Source organism: Microtus oregoni, unplaced genomic scaffold (genome assembly GCF_018167655.1).
Source record: "Microtus oregoni isolate MIOR12 unplaced genomic scaffold, Mior012 000001F_ref0000356, whole genome shotgun sequence".
In the NCBI taxonomy this organism is placed as follows: Eukaryota; Metazoa; Chordata; class Mammalia; order Rodentia; family Cricetidae; genus Microtus; species Microtus oregoni.
Window position 1 is genome coordinate 71,108,430 of NW_024543060.1, and position 15,600 is coordinate 71,124,029.

A 15,600-nucleotide genomic window follows, 5' to 3' on the forward strand; every position below is an offset into this window, starting at 1 on the left:
GCCCTATCGGCTCAGAGGTAAAAAAACACCTGCTGCTCTTGTGGAGGGCCTGGCCTCTGTGGGCACATGCAGATTAGACACCCATAGACATTTTTCTGGCTCAGAGTTAAAAGTGAGATGTTTGATTTAGAGTCTTGGCTTTTCTGTTTGTGGGTTGTTTTATCCTGGATAAAATTACAGAGAAAGAAGCCAAAATAGTTGCCAGTAGCAGTGGAAATCTTGCATTTATTTTCCTCAAAACCAAACGCTTTGGGTATGTTTATAAAGACTAACCAATGGCAAAAGACATTGGATTTAATCAATAATCTTGTTCCAAAAATCTATATAAAAGAGGTATTCCTAAAATGTCTGGACTGATTGGGCACAATGTACATGGGTAGTTATCGTCTCGCAGAAACTTCAGAATACATATGAACGTATTTACAAAGACTGTCCATGAACAGGCACCACTCTGGTCATGACTTCCTGAGCATGACCACAGCCAGGTAAGGCAGAGAAAGCCGTCTCAAAATCCTTTACAAAAGGAAACGCCTTTCAAAGTTCAGTTCCAGGTTTTTTTCCAGTGTTACTTTTTTCTCTTCTGTTTCTTTTCGTCAGCCTCCATCTTAAGCTTAACTTCCTCTGCTGTAAGAGCTCCCAGTTTCTTGCCCTTTGCTTTCTTAACCTTTTCCTTAATAGCCGCCACATCAATCTTAGTTTCAGCAGGAGCTGCAAAATTTTAAAATATGCAAATTTCAAATTATTTCTTTAACAATTAAGAGATCATCTTAAGAGACTCGTCTAAGAACTTTGATAAAACAAATCATACAGATAAAATGGCAAGATAATATATAATTTTCTATATTGCACACAAAATAATTTAGAATTAGATTCCATAAAAAGTATTCAGTGTAGTCCTTCTAGCTTCAGTAATTTTAACAAGGCTTATTTTATTTAACATGATTTTGTTATGTGAGAGCACCTGGTGGTCTTAACAGGCCAAACTGTAGCGCTGGTGTCAAAAGGCTGAACTAAATACAGAAAGTAATTTTAAAAGGGTGCAACTTTCTTTTATAAAGGTAGTTTCCAGTTTTCCAACCACGAGAGACTCGAAAGACAAAATGTACCAGTCACTGGAGGTACAGACATTTAGACCTCCACTCTGAAGCAACTGCATTACTGTAGTAGTAATTATAATTACTGAAATTTACTTTAAAGAAAAATGCTGCCTTTGGAGGGTCGCTCTGACAAGTGTCACCAGAGGCAAAGAAAATGGACAGAATAAGGCTGATCAAGTCTTGCGGTGGCTTTGCTTTTAAGCTAAGGTGAAGTGCGAGCTAACACAGATATCAGCTTCCAAGCCACAGCTGGCAAAGGCCTGCGGCCTGGCAGCTGTCTTCATAGAGGCAACAGACAGCTCTCAATTTACATCTTTACAGCCCAGGGCAGAGGCTACGGGGACCTACATGCAACACCCCTAGATTATAAAAGCCCTGATTACGCACCAGTTTGCCTAGGTGTGTGAGATGGACATGCATCTAGTTACTTACCTTCCTTTGGCTTCACAGCCGGCTTTTCTTTAGGTGGAATGAACGCCTTGTTTCTTTCCTCCTGCCTCTTCGTAAGAGCTTCTGCTTGCTTGACCTACACCAGGAGAAACACGTTAGTAAACACAAGTGGCACCAAACTTTGCTGGGAATGTTGTGAGCAACCCTCGGAGCCTCACCTTGATTGCTTCCATCTTCTGCCGCTTCTTCTGTTTCGCCTTCAGAAAGTACTCACCGCTAGCCAACTCTTTATCAATCTATCAGAGACAGGGTTCACAGTTAGATCAGAAATAATGCAGATGAAGGTGCTTTCCTAAGAAGCCACGGCGTCCTGGGCTAACAGTGTGGAATCAGCACTCTAATTAGCTGGTCACATAGGAGGGAAGTGTGTGCTGAGGCTAATACAAGCATGGAGATAGGACAGAAGCTGCTGTTCATGAAACACAAGCTCATTAACTCAGGACCAAAGTCAGGGTTTCAGAAAATGGAGTCAGACGGGTTCAGGGCAGAGGGGTGGAACTTAAAACGGACAGAAGCCATGAGGATTCAAGCCAGGTGAGGCTGAGCAGTCATAGTACCTAGAGAGGCTAACCACGGCGACAGGGCTAGACTCTGTCTCAAAGGGAAGAAGAGAAGAAACACAAAGTCACTGTCTTAATTCTTGAGGTTTAATCCTTGTTAACAGCTCCACAAGGACACCGACCCACGAACACGTCAGATAAAATACGCTGCTCACAGAAAGCATTAAGGACAGGTCCAAGGAGGCACTGCTGTTTCAAAAAAACTTCTAAGCCAGAAAAATGGAGGTGCCGGGCCTTTCCCTCCTCAGAGAGTCAAAGTAACAGGCGTATTCACTGTTTTGGGGTGAATAAGCATGGGGTATCACCAAGAGATAGAGTAAGTATTATAATATTAAAAAGCCCATAACAGCAGCCCAAGAAAAACATTTCTCTACTGAGCAAGGGGAGACAATGTTCCTACTCGGCAGGGGTATGGATGAAAGAACGGCCAGTAAATTAAAATTTGCAGAGACAGTTCTTCACAAATCAATACACAAAATCCATAGTCACCTCAATGACACAGTGAAAGGAGTTAATAAAATTCAACATAAACGCTATAAATGAGAGACCCAGAGTCAGCATCACACTAGAACACTTAAAGAATGTTCTGTAAGATCAAGAACTAAAGATGTCCACTCTGAATACTTTTATTCAGCATAGCATCAGAAGCTGTAGCCACAGCAATTGGGTAAGAAAAAAGGCAAATAGGAAATCAAATGACCTGTTTACAGATGTAACTATGTAGAAAAAGCTAAGGACTCTAACACACCAGTATTAGAACTGCTGAATGAATTTGGGAAAAGATCACACAAAGCCATTAGCTTTTCTACGCCCCAATAACAATTTGCTAAGTTCAAGGGTGTCCAATCTTTTCATATTACACCATGACTCATCTACAAATGCAGTGGGCTACATACATGGCTGTCCTGGAAAACATGACCAGCAAGACTGGAAGCAATCTTACTCGTTAGAGTACACATGTTCGTACAGAACTAGAAAGTTAAGAAAGACCTCTGCAATGAAAACGATAAAACACTAATGAAAGAAACAAAGAAGATGAAAGCCTCTTCCTTGCTAATAGATTCAAGGAGTCAGTCCTGATGAACGCCCATGCTATCCAGGCAACCTATGGACTCAAGGAGTCAGTACTGATGAATGCCATGCTACCCACAGCGATTAGTATTCTTCAGATGGAAAAAGCAAGCCTACAGTCCACATGGAAGCACAGATCTTAAAGAGCCAAAGCACTCTTTAAAAGGGAGAAAGTCAGAGACATCACAATTCCTAATGTCAGGACTTCCCACAAAGTCATAGAAGTCACAGCATGGCACACTGGCACCCCACCCCCGCTCCAATCTCCCATCTGGTCGCACTTTCCTCCTTTCCCAGAGGAGATGCCCTTGCCTGGCATTCCCATTTTCTCATGATAATCTTCACTCTAATACTTCCCACCCCTGGCCTTTAGACTTTCCCTGGAAACAACACAGGACTGTGAGGAACGGAAGATGTTCCTATCAGAAACAACCTAGTAAAGACTGGATATTTTACGGTACAGGCAAAGAGGGAAGGAATAAAGAAACAAAATTCCAGGTAAGTATAGATAAAATCCAAGCAAGAAGAAAGGACTACTGTGGTGATGGGAGATCATTCTTTTCTGATGGCCTCAAAAATTGTTGTCCGTAAAATGTCAGTGTTTGTGTCTGCCTGGTGTCGGAGGGAGCTGGAGAGGGAGAGACACAAAGGACAGCCACACAGGCCGAGAGCTTGGAGACACGAATTCTTAGTGACTTCAATCCAAAAATAGGACTTTTCTCCACTTTAATTTTTTGGCCTAAACTTTAAGATTTTGGGTTTTGCTGAAAGGGTGTGGCTGAAAGACAAAGGCGCATGAAAGAGAGATGGGGAAGAAAGGAACAGAAGTCCTGGCCATGAGCGTAAAGAACCAGAGAGAAGGTAAAAAGTGAAGGAATCCATAACTTAGAAGCAAATGGATGGGAGTTAAGACTTCTAAAATGATTCAGTACATGGTCACAAAACGTTAACTCCCTGGGCTCCTTTTACATACAGAACACTGGCTGCCTGACACAGCCCCCAATAGTTTACCACAAGTGACGATCACTCCCCAGACCCTTGCTGTCAAGTTCTCACGTCCTGACGCCTGCACACCTACTCCCAGCCTACACTCTCAGTAACATGCCCAAAACCAGGTCAGTTCTGTCTGTCCTGGCATTTACCACGACACTCACCTGACTTTCCGGCTGCGGAGGAGGGAATGGTGTGTACTCCTTCTTAACACTCTTCTTCTTCGGTTCCCTGCGTTTGTTCACATTTTTGTGCTTGAACTGTGGCAAAAATCTTTCCCAACTCTGGGTTCGTAACTCGGAATCTTTGGCCAACTCCCGTTTAATCATCAAGGTCTTTAGGCACATACATATAAATAAAATTTTAAATTTTAAAACTCATACATTTGTTAACACACTGCTTCTGAAAAGAAAGGAGGAGCTCCTAGTGTGTTCAGGAGAATGAACCAATGGCAAGGATGTCTACTTTAAACCTGCACAGCTGGCCAAACATCAGAAATTGATCTGGATTGAGTGTAAACATGAAAATGAAGCTTAGCTTCCCTGCCAGCATTTCACTGAAGTTCAACTTGATAAAAGAAGTCTTAATTAGCGGGGCTTCCTGCAGGCAAGATGCTTCAGGAGTAACTGAGGGAGCATGGGGAAAAGCCCAGTAATGGAAAGTTTAACTTTTACCCCAATCTTAGTGACTTTCCAACTTCACATTTAAGTGCACTCCCCACAGGCTCTCACCACAGACCGCTGTGCTACAGCAGCGTGCCGGCCCCATCAGTGACACAGCACACACAGGAGCAGGACAGGCCTGTCCCAAAGGGGGCAACGATGCGAACACTAAATCCCAAAGGAAGCCTTAATGCAACCCGAGAGCCCACATTTAGACAAAGATACATAGCATGCGACTGCCATCACCTACAGTCAGTTCTGAGAGGCTTATTTTCAATGCATTAGAACACTACAGTAAATGACAGTATCTCCTTCCCTAGTTTGTACAAGGGTTATACAAGCACCAAAGGGTGGGGAGAATTCTACCCCCAAATCACCCGAAATAGCTTTGCCCTATCTGTGCATATTATATTTTCATAGAATGCTTCATTTTCAAAAGCAGTTTATGCAGTCAAGCCTGACAATTATTAATTAGTGATGTACAATTAGCACTCACTTTAATATTATAAATTGGATGGATGTTCTTCATGGTATCAAGGACAACTTTTCGAACCTGAAATTTACAAAGGAAAATGAAGCAGTCACAAAGATTTCAATAAACTGGATAGAAGGACTAACTTACTGTAAAACATCCTATGGGTCAGGGACTAATCGCGACACTGGATATAGCTTCTCAATTGTTCTGAGCGGCTTCTAGACCTCTTATATCAGGAGTCAACCTTCTCAAAGAGATGTTTCATCACTGTGACCATATAGTAAACAACTAACACAACAGCCAGGACCCCAGAGGTAGTGCTTTAAAGGAAAAGGGCTGGATTTAGAGTCAAAAGGTAAGGAGGGTTCAAATCCTGGAACAGGAGCTATAGCTCAGGAGAAGAGTGCTTGCCTGTGGTGCAAAAGGCCTTAGGTTTGATTGCCTGCTCTGCAAAATAGTTGATGATTTGATGACATTTGATCATCATCATCCTGGGTCTGCCACATCATGTAAAAGTCAATTAATATTCCCATTTCATCTTTATTTCTGCAAAATGGAGATAAAACTATATCTCAGATCTACTTTTAATAATTATGTAAAATTTTCAAAAACTTTTAAAACTGTGAAATATCTGATATATTACTGCTCCATTAGAAGAGAGGCCAACAGAATTACTACTAAAGAGCCCCAAGAGGGAAACAACTGAACAGCCAGCTCCAGCTCAAAACAGTGTGAAGACCTGACAGAAAGATGTGCTCCAAGGGTATTCTCAAAACATTTGACAAGTACAGAAAACATTCATGAAAACACTTAAACCAAAGAAAATGTGGCTTGAGGGAAGTTTTCAGAGTCTGACCTCTACTGGCTGCATACGTCACTACAAATCAAGGCCTCTGCTCAGTGCTTCAAATATGCCCACATGAGCTACTCAGATGTGAACTACCTTTAAAATCTTCTAACGGGGCGGCTGAAGATGCACAGACCTAACTCAGAATGGATGTCTCCACAGCTGTCAAAGGTTTCCCCCAAAACACCTTGGACTCCAGGAGTGAAGTGGTGTACAATTTACAAACGAGAAATCAAAGCACATTCCAAAAATACAAAATGATTATCACCCAAGGAACAATTATATTACTACCAAGTAATTTCATTTTCGTCTGGCAAAAATAACAGGTCCTAGTCCTCACCTCCTTCAGGCCACTGAAAGGCCCAATGGCTGAAACAGTATTCCCCTGCACCATGACGTAACAGTTTGTTAGGAGTTCCAACGCCTGCATCAAAACAGGAAATTCAAGCTCAGTGCACAGAGAAGTCAATTACAGAGATGCTCCCGCTCCACTGATGACAAGTACCTTCAGTGTAGATCCTTTGGGACCAATAAGGCGCTGTCTTCTTTTCACAAATCTCTCTTTATTTCTCACCAGAGAACCAATTTTAATGATGTCACAGGCAACATCATCCTGAAGTATCCGTACTGCCTTTCAGGAGAAAAAAAAAAACTGCGTCAACATTGTTCTCATTCTTTCTATAAGCCCAGGCTAATAAAATCTAAGCACAAACATGAAAGTTGAGGGAGGGCGAGAGAGGTGGAAAGACAGAGTACTCCAAGCTGCTGACAAGCCCCCCCCCCCCCCCATTTCCTCCCAGGCAGCGCCCACCTTATTTTTTTAGGCAGTCTCTCACTGGCCAGGAGCTCACCAAGCTAGCTGTGTACACACACACCTGTTCAAAGGAAACACTTCTCGCCAGGAGCTTTATGAGGTCTCTGGCCCTGACAATGATGTACGGGTCAAAAGTCTTCTTGGTCGTACACACAGTCATGCTACCCTCGATCAAGTCCAGCGTTGCTTTAACATGCTACGAGAAGGAGGAAAGGGTTCACTTTTACATCGTTATAGGCCACGCCCACCCACCTACCAATCGCTCCGCCTTTGAGCTAACGAATTTTCAACTTCCACTTAAGAAGACGCCGGGCAATTAAATACAAATAATGAGATCTGGATTAATTTCATATTTGACAAGAGATAAGAAACCGACGCAATTGGAACCAAGACTGACAAAGGATTTTCCTTTCAAATTTCTTTCTACATTATTAAGGGACTAAATACAGAACAAATCACAGGTTACAGAGAAGCAGGCAGCAGTAAAGAAGAGCACTGATCTCAACAGCATTAACGGGATGTTCAGCAAATAATTTCCTCTGTGCGCATGGGAGTATGAGCGGAGGGAGTGTGCACGTTCACATACACAGCATGTAGAGCCCAGAGCTCAACTCCCTGTGCTGCTCCCCAGGCCCTGCCTGGAGCCCCCCAACTAAGTTAGCATGGCTGCTCATGGGTTCTGTCTCCTTGCCTGGCTGTTTACAAGGGTTCCGGGGATAGAACTCTTCCGGTCCTAGCATTTGACTGCCAAGCGTTTTACCACCTGAGCTATCTCTGCAGCCCCAAGAACTACAGTTGAACAGAACAAAGCAAAATGCTCTTTGCGGACTTGTGACACATTCAGAGGAATCCTCAATCATGGTCAGCAGGAAAAAAATAGGGAAACACTGGGGTATCAGCAGTTCTTGTTTAAAATTAAACTTGACACATGGCCAGGCTCAACCTGGCCAAGTACATGGTAACCATTACCACCTGAAAAAGGCATTTGGAATTCTAGAAGTCACGGGTGACTTCAGACAGTTTGAGACACCTCTACATTATGAAAATTATAGGAATTTCTCACGTTATTATGCACAAAATTAAAAATGAACTGTAGGTGGCTGGAGAGATGCCTCAGTGGTTAAGACTACTGGTTGTTCTTCTAGTGGACCAGGGCTCAATTCCCAGCACCCACAAGATAGCTCACAACTGTCTGTAACGCTAAGATATGACACCCTCATACAACATACAAGCAGGCAAAAGAACACCAATGCACATAAAATAAAAAGAAATAAGAAAGTTACAAAGTTTTTTTTTTCAAAAAATAAACTCTAAGAATTAAGTTTACCTTGGTTCTTTTAAATACAAAAAGAATCAAACTAACCAGATATGTCAGCATCTCTGAAACCAAAATCCACCAGCACATGCAAATTTCATAAAAAGTAAAGACAGGCTGAACTGTAGTAGTGCATGCCTTTAATTCTAGCACTCAAGAGACAGAGGCAGGCAGATCTCTGTGAGTTCCAAGCCAGCCTAGTCTACAGAGCGAGTTCCAGGACAGCTAGGGCTAAGTATTACATAGAGAAACCCTGTTTTGAAAAACCAAAAAGTAAAGGCAAAGGCAAGACCAAAATCTCAAAAGAACTTTTAAAGCCTGCTTACATGCTCGTTCAAGGCTTTCTGCACCAGAGGCCAGCACTCCTTCAGGTAAGCCTCTCTGTATTTCGGGAACAAGGTCGCAAAGCTGCTTTCCTCCAAGAGCCCTCTGGGATTGTCCTCTTTGGAGAAAGCCGGTTCCTTCCAACCATCAGGGACAGTGAGGAGTTCCGCCTCATCTGCAGAAGACAGAATTCCACATCATAATGGTCCTTCAGACACTGAGTGCATATTCTGTGCACATCTTCATAAGCCCCCCATACACGCCTCCATTTCTTCCCCTCCAGCTTTCACGTTATTCAACATCATGACCACGACTCTACCATCATCATCATCATATCATCATCACACCACATCAGACCATGTGAACACACTGCAGTTGCTTCATCACAACAAATTCTTCATGGACAGGGGCACCCTTTCTTGTATCCACTCTAACTGGGATGTATCAGTAGACAGCAAATACGACACTTCTACAGCACTGGATTATGGTTCAAACACCCCTCTATCATTTTAATAATCTGACTTTCCTGGTATAGAATATCTGCATGCACCCGTGTATGTAGATTGTGTATGTGTCTCTGTGTGTGTGTGTGTGTGTGTGTGTGTGTGTGTAAATGTTTTAAAACTGGATTGTGGTGTATACCATCAATTAACAATCACTGTGATAGAATTTTAAATTTTCCAAAGAGCTTTCAACACACATTTTATGAATAAAAGAACCACTATTATTATTTCTACTTTATAAAGATATTCAATCCAAAATGACTACCAGACCCAAAGGGCCAAAAGCTGAAATAGCCTAGCACACTGATAACTAAATAAAAATGCCTCCAGAGAGTCCTGCATGACGTCTTAGAACTCCCTGTCTCATATCTTTAAAAACCACTCCAATCTAATAGCTACACACTGACTCTACTCAAAGACACCATCAACGTGAACTTGCAGCACCAGCACACGTGTGTGAGTTCACGGGAAGTGCTGTCTGGGGTTCCATCGAGACACAGTAATCACAATCTCTGGGTGAGGGCCAGAAACCTCTACTTAAACGATCTCATCTGGCACTCTGTAAACCACTGAGCCTGAAGAGCTGGTCTTTGGTCCACGTTATCAGCCCCAGTTAGGAAAATTTGCTTTCCGCATTTCTCCTCACACCCACTTTGCTATTTTTCGTTTGAAATCCTAAGAACAAGCCCTCACAGACCATCCATTCTCCTGTAGCTTCTTTTTTAAAATGTGAACTAAAAGCTACAAGAACTGGTAAAATGTATGTGTGCGTCCCTGTTCCATTTAAACACGCCAAACGCTACCAGTCAGTCCATGGGAAATGGGCACGCACCAAAGCACTGAAGGGCAAAAGAAACGGAGGAGGTTTGCACAACAGAGGAAGCATAAATAGCCCCAAAACATGTGAAACGGTGCGACTTCAACAGGGATGCCCAATTAAAAACAACCAGATACAATCTCTTATCTTCAAAACAGTGCATTTTCAAGACTGAAATGATAAAATTACTGTAAATTTGCAGCCATCAAAATCTTACCTGTGAGTGAGCCATACTGGGAGAGCTTCCTCACCATGGCTGACTATACCCTCACAGTGTGCCTAAATAAACCTTCCCTTAAAGAAAAAACCTGGCCCAGCTCCCTGTAGCAGTGTTAGCATAACCTGAACACACCCTGCAACTCAGTTTCCAATCCTATGTTCCTTACAGAAATCCTTGGGCATTCCCAGACGACATGCACAAAGGTGTTTACAATAGCAAAGAGTGGGCAGAACCCAAATGTCCATTAACGGGAGAATTCAAAGGTGTTTCATATAAGGCAGTATTATGCAACAGCGAAAAAGAAAACAAAAAAAAATCACACCTGCAAACATCACCTTGGTTAATAACCAAGGAGAAGCTAAGATGCTGCAGGCATACGAGTTTCCTTTCATTCTGCTGAGGCAAAACCAAAGCACTGTGTTGAAAATGATAACGATAACCGGCTGGAGAAACGTAACAGCAAGCTCGAACGAGTCAGACTAGTTACTCCGGGTACCAAGAAGGAAAATATCCCCTGTGACTGACGCGTGGAAAACGTGAACTCTTCCTAAAAGTCTGTCGGTTCCTCAAGCGTTAGTTTCATCTTTTACGGATGCCTATAGTCCCTGCCGTGCTTTACGTACTTAGTTTTAAAACGTAACAATTAAAAAACTTTTTAAATACATTTCTTTAGGATCTATTTTCATATTGAAGGTAGGTTAAAAAAAACAATAACGCAAGAGAGTAACCAAACTCGGGCATCAAAAATCAAACTACCAGTCAAAGCTAATGACTGAGCTGTGTCCTCTAGTAATTTAGGAATCAGATAAAAGTTCTGACAAACTTCCCAGCTCGCTCAGCCCCAACCTTTTAACGACCTCCTCACTCCGTCATCAGTGCTCACTGTACATAGGATTATTGATCCCACCTGATCCCGATTCGTATCCTCCTAATTGCCTCTGCGCAGAGCGCTACAAAATACTGCGTCGCCTTTCACGACTTCTTTAGATCTTCTTTTTTGTTTGTTTGTTTGTTGGAGACAGGGTCTCTCTGTGTAACAGTTCTAGCTGTCCTAGAACTCACTCTGTAGACCAGGCTGCCCTCGAACTCAGAGATCCGTCTGCCTCTGCATCCTGAGTGCAGGGGAAAAAAGCGTGCGCCATCGCCGCCCGGCTACCTTCCACAATTTCCTAACCCCCGTGTTTTTACCGGAGACAGAATACACATCAGCTCTCCTTGTCAGGGGTGCCCCTAAAAGCACTGGGTTAGAAACACGTGGCCGGCGCAGTCCACACCCCCCAATTATCAGCAATCCCAACTGAGAGCAGTCACAGTCTAAAGGAGTTAACCCACGTCCACAGCTAAGAAAACAAAAGACGATTGTTTTAAGATCCACCAGCTCCAGGCTTCGCTTCTCACACTGTCTCACCTTGGTTCTCGCGCTTCTGCTTCGGCTTTTGAGAGTCACTTTTTCGAGCTGCTTTCCCAGGCTCGTCCGCAGAAGTTGCCATCGCAAAATTGCTTCCGGCGGCACCGGAAGTAGAAATGTTCTCTAATCCCGCCGGCTACTACGTCTAAGATACAAAATGAGTTCCGGAGCATCCGGGCGAGGTCTGCCTAGTCTCAGCGCACATGCGCGCGTCGCCAGTGGGGTGGGGGTGGGGGGAAAGAGCGGTACACTTCCTTCCCAGGGTGCACTGCAACCGCGGTGGTCCACAGCATGCTGGGAATTGTAGTTCTGTAGGACCAAACTACTTCGTAGCAGCTTGTAGCAACAGGCTAGGAACTTCTTTCTAGGGAAAGGGGAGAGAAGAGAGAGGAGGGAGGTAAGAAGGAGAGACAGAGACAGAAAGATTAAAGGCGCACACTTTTAATCCCAGCATTTGGGAAGCAGAGGCAGGTTGATCTCCGTAAATTCGAGGCCAGCCTGACCTACAACAAAACGAGTTCCAGGGCTACGCAGAGGGGCCTGTCTCAAGACAAAACAGAAAGGTTCTTATTTGAGGAGGATTATTGTGTGGCTCTCACTTCCCAGATTGATTTTAGGTGACTTTTCAACATGGATTTATTTATTTTGGTTTTACACGACGTGATCTTTCACTATATAGCCTCCGCTGGCCTGGAACTTGTTATGTACACCTGGCTGGCCTCAAAGTCACAATGATGTATCTGCCTCTGATTCCAGGACGTTGGGATTAAAGGTGTGCGCACGCCTTTAATCCCAACGTCCTGGAATTTACTCATCTTTTAAAAGATATGAACGGCCGGGCGATGGTGGCGCACAGCTTTAATCCCAGCACTCGGGAGGCAGAGGCAGGCAGATCTCTGTGAGTTCGAGACCAGCCTGGTCTACAGAGCTAGTTCCAGGACAGGCTCCAAAGCCACAGAGAAACGCTGTCTCGAAAAAAAAAAAAAAAGAACGTTCTTTTAAAATATTAAATATTATTATAAGTAATATAAGAACATGAGTAATTAACAACTAAGTCTAAGGCCCTAAGGCTCTGCAGGTCCCCCATTATAGATGCTTTCATACCAAAACTGTCCATTAAGGAAAAGATTTATCAGGCCCCAACAATAAAATTGTTCCCGCTTCACACCATTCCTTCTCTTGCCTAATCATGCTGTTAATCAGTCTTCAAATACAAGTTAAAAACTAGACCTATATGTTTAGAAGGCAAATGAATTTTAAAAATATTTTACTTGCATTCAGGAGCCAATGATAGAGAAAGTGGTATCACCATAAATATAGAGGAGTAGGGAGGAAGTAACTCCACATGAGAAATGAAAGCCTCCATTTAAAAACAAAGCTAGCACCAAAGATGAATAAATTAATTGAAAAGTAACATTTAATATAGTTGCATTTTCAAGACAGACAGTTTCTCTGTAGCTTTGGAGACTGTCCTGGAACTAGCTCTTGTAAACCAGGCTGACTTTGAACTCACAGAGATCCGCCTGCCTCTACCTCCCGAGTGCTGGGATTAAAGGCGTGCGCCACCACCGCCCGACGAAGGCTATAGAACTTACGTTACACATTTTTTTTTGTCCTTGATGAAAATAATATGATTAAATGTAGAACTATACTAACTTGATGATATTAGATATGATAATAAGTATTATCAAAGTAAATGGAGAAGCCTTTACATAAAATTAACAGAACGTTTTCCTCAATACATGTACATATTTTCAGTCCGATTAAAATAAAAATTAACTACGCTTTTCTACAGTAACTTAAAGAAGAGTGCAGACATATGTTTAGTGAAACTGCTTTAGACAAGTGTTCCTCAACCTGTGGGCCACAATCCCTTTAGGGGATCAAACAACCTTTTCACAGGGGTCCCTAAGACCATCGGAAAACACTGATATTTACATTATGATTTATACAGTGGCAAAATTACAGTTATGAAATAGCACTGAAAATTATTTTATGGTTGGGGGTTACCACAACATGAAGAACTGTTTTATTAAAGGGTTGCAGCAACCAGAAGGTTGAGAACCATTGGCTTAGACTGTTTTAAACAAATTTGAATGAAATTTTCTGTATACAGACTGATGCCTTATAATGAATGTAAGCCCTTAGAACATGACCCACTGAAATGCGTTCAACTAGTTTTAAGAATCAAGCATAATAGCATGTAGCATGTGTTTGAATGAGTTTGAACTCGAAGACCCCCTCAACTGTGCTTTTCACACATGGGGATGTTGGTCTGGGTTCCTTTCCTGAAAGCTTCTTCTTCCGAGAACTGTTTAAGCATTGAAAGCACAGGAACGGTTTCAATAAATACCACAAAGTCATCTGAGGTCAACTTAGAAGATTAGAAATCCAAAGTGGTTATCAGATTGATGGCATCCACATGTTCTGTGTAATTTTTCAACTAAATTTTAGTGAGCCCGTTACTCATTTATCGTAAAATATTAAATCAATAATTTGAAAGGTTATATGCTGCTCATCATAGTGGCCTACAGTCCCAGTACTTGATAGGCTGAGCCAGGAGGAACACCTCATGTTTGAGGCCAACCTGGTCTAAACAGTGATTTCCAGGCCAGCCTGAGCGACACAGTGAGATCCTGTTTCAAAAACCAAACAAGCACCCAAAGGAAATTTATATCAAAGAAACCATGTCATAAAATTAACGATATGAAATTTGAGAAGATATTTTCAACACACTGATTTGGCTAATATTCTTGGCTTGGAATGAATAAAAGGATATAGATCACTCAATAAAAAAATATTAATAGGCAACCTAACTGGGCCAAAGTGCCCATATATAGCCACACACTTCCTGAGATGTTTCTGTGATCCTTAGGTGAAGTTTACCTGTATAGTAGTGAGCAGGCTTTACACAATAAGTTAAGGACTGGATAGAACAATGAAGCTGACCATTCCCTCGCAAGAAAGAATTCTGCAGTAATAAGCCCTTGAACTCAAGCTTTAACTACATCTGTTTTTCTCAGGGGCAGCCAACCATCTCACCCTCACCATTTTAGACTCTTACAATTCTTTTTGTATGTAAATACATACTTATTAATTATGAGAATCCACACGAATGGCTGTTGCATGTAGGACTCTCAACTTCATTACTACTGGGACAGTGTACAGACGTCACAATGAAAAATCACTTCTGGCTGGACAGTGGTAGCACATACCTTAAATCCCAGCACTCAGGAGGCAGAGGCAGGTGAGAGGCAGAACTCTGTGAGTTTGAGGCCAGCTTGGTCTACAGATTTCCAGGACAGCCAGGGCTGTTGCACAGAGAAACGCTGTCTAAATAGATAAACAAACAAACAAACAGATAAATAAATCACTGCTTCCCCACCAGGTTGGCAAACAGAAAGAAATCATAACAAAATTAATACATCTAGAAGAAAGATGATTTTCCAATGTTTTTAGTGGAAATGAGCAAAACTGCCAGCATTTTGGAAAACAATGTAGCAACATAAAGTGTGCATATCTGCCACACTAACCCCCCAGGAAAACAACAAAAAGAAGCAAGAACACCAAAGAAGAAATTGTTTTCAACTATCGGCCCAATTTATATTGTACATGGGTAAGGCCCTAGAATTTGTGCCCCAACAACAAATAACTGTTTATCTAAAATGTCAATAGTCCCAAGATTGAGAAACACTGGCCGGTATATCTATGGTCTGGGGTTTGTCTGATTCCATCACAAAGAGACAGGAAATGCTTTGGTCTGGAGCGAGCATGCCATGCAGTCAAGTCAATCCATTCTTCTGTCTGTGGAGGAAGAACTTATCAAAACCAAGTCCAGGAAACTGTTCGTTATTCTGCTAGGTTTCATCCCAAAAGCCTATTACTTCTTCTTTGACAATTTCCTGTATTTACCCTGTGTCTCCAATAGACTCAACCCCAGCTTCCCCTTCTCTCTCCCCTTGGACATCCCTCCATGCCCCTCTCTCACCTTCATGTCCTTACATTTTGTTGTAATCCACTGAGTCTAAGTAGTGCTTCCTGCTAGAA

At 42.4% G+C, this 15,600-nt stretch overlaps 1 protein-coding gene across 1 annotated transcript; it reads right to left on the minus strand.

Moving 5' to 3' along the window:
* Positions 1 to 205: 205 nt before the first annotated feature.
* On the minus strand, positions 206 to 11,680 carry Krr1 (KRR1 small subunit processome component homolog). Its single transcript, XM_041677221.1, has 10 exons — positions 11,554 to 11,680; positions 8,608 to 8,780; positions 7,028 to 7,162; positions 6,658 to 6,783; positions 6,493 to 6,576; positions 5,327 to 5,383; positions 4,333 to 4,503; positions 1,706 to 1,783; positions 1,530 to 1,623; positions 206 to 708 (listed from the first exon to the last, which is right to left on the minus strand). Exons 1-10 carry the CDS (start codon positions 11,633 to 11,635, stop codon positions 566 to 568), a joined length of 1,143 nt encoding a protein of 380 aa, XP_041533155.1. The 5' UTR covers positions 11,636 to 11,680; the 3' UTR covers positions 206 to 565.
* Between the last annotated feature and the right edge of the window lie 3,920 nt (positions 11,681 to 15,600).

Bases quoted from the DNA above. Each gene is read 5' to 3' on its own strand.
- Krr1 (XM_041677221.1), bottom strand. From the start codon at position 11,635: ATGGCAACTTCTGCGGACGAGCCTGGGAAAGCAGCTCGAAAAAGTGAC. The intron at 5,384-6,492 runs GTGAGGACTAGG...TGTAAATTTCAG, and splicing joins CTTTCAGTGGCCTGAAGGAG to GTTCGAAAAGTTGTCCTTGA. The intron at 4,504-5,326 runs GTGAGTGCTAAT...ATGTGCCTAAAG, and splicing joins ATCCAATTTATAATATTAAA to ACCTTGATGATTAAACGGGA.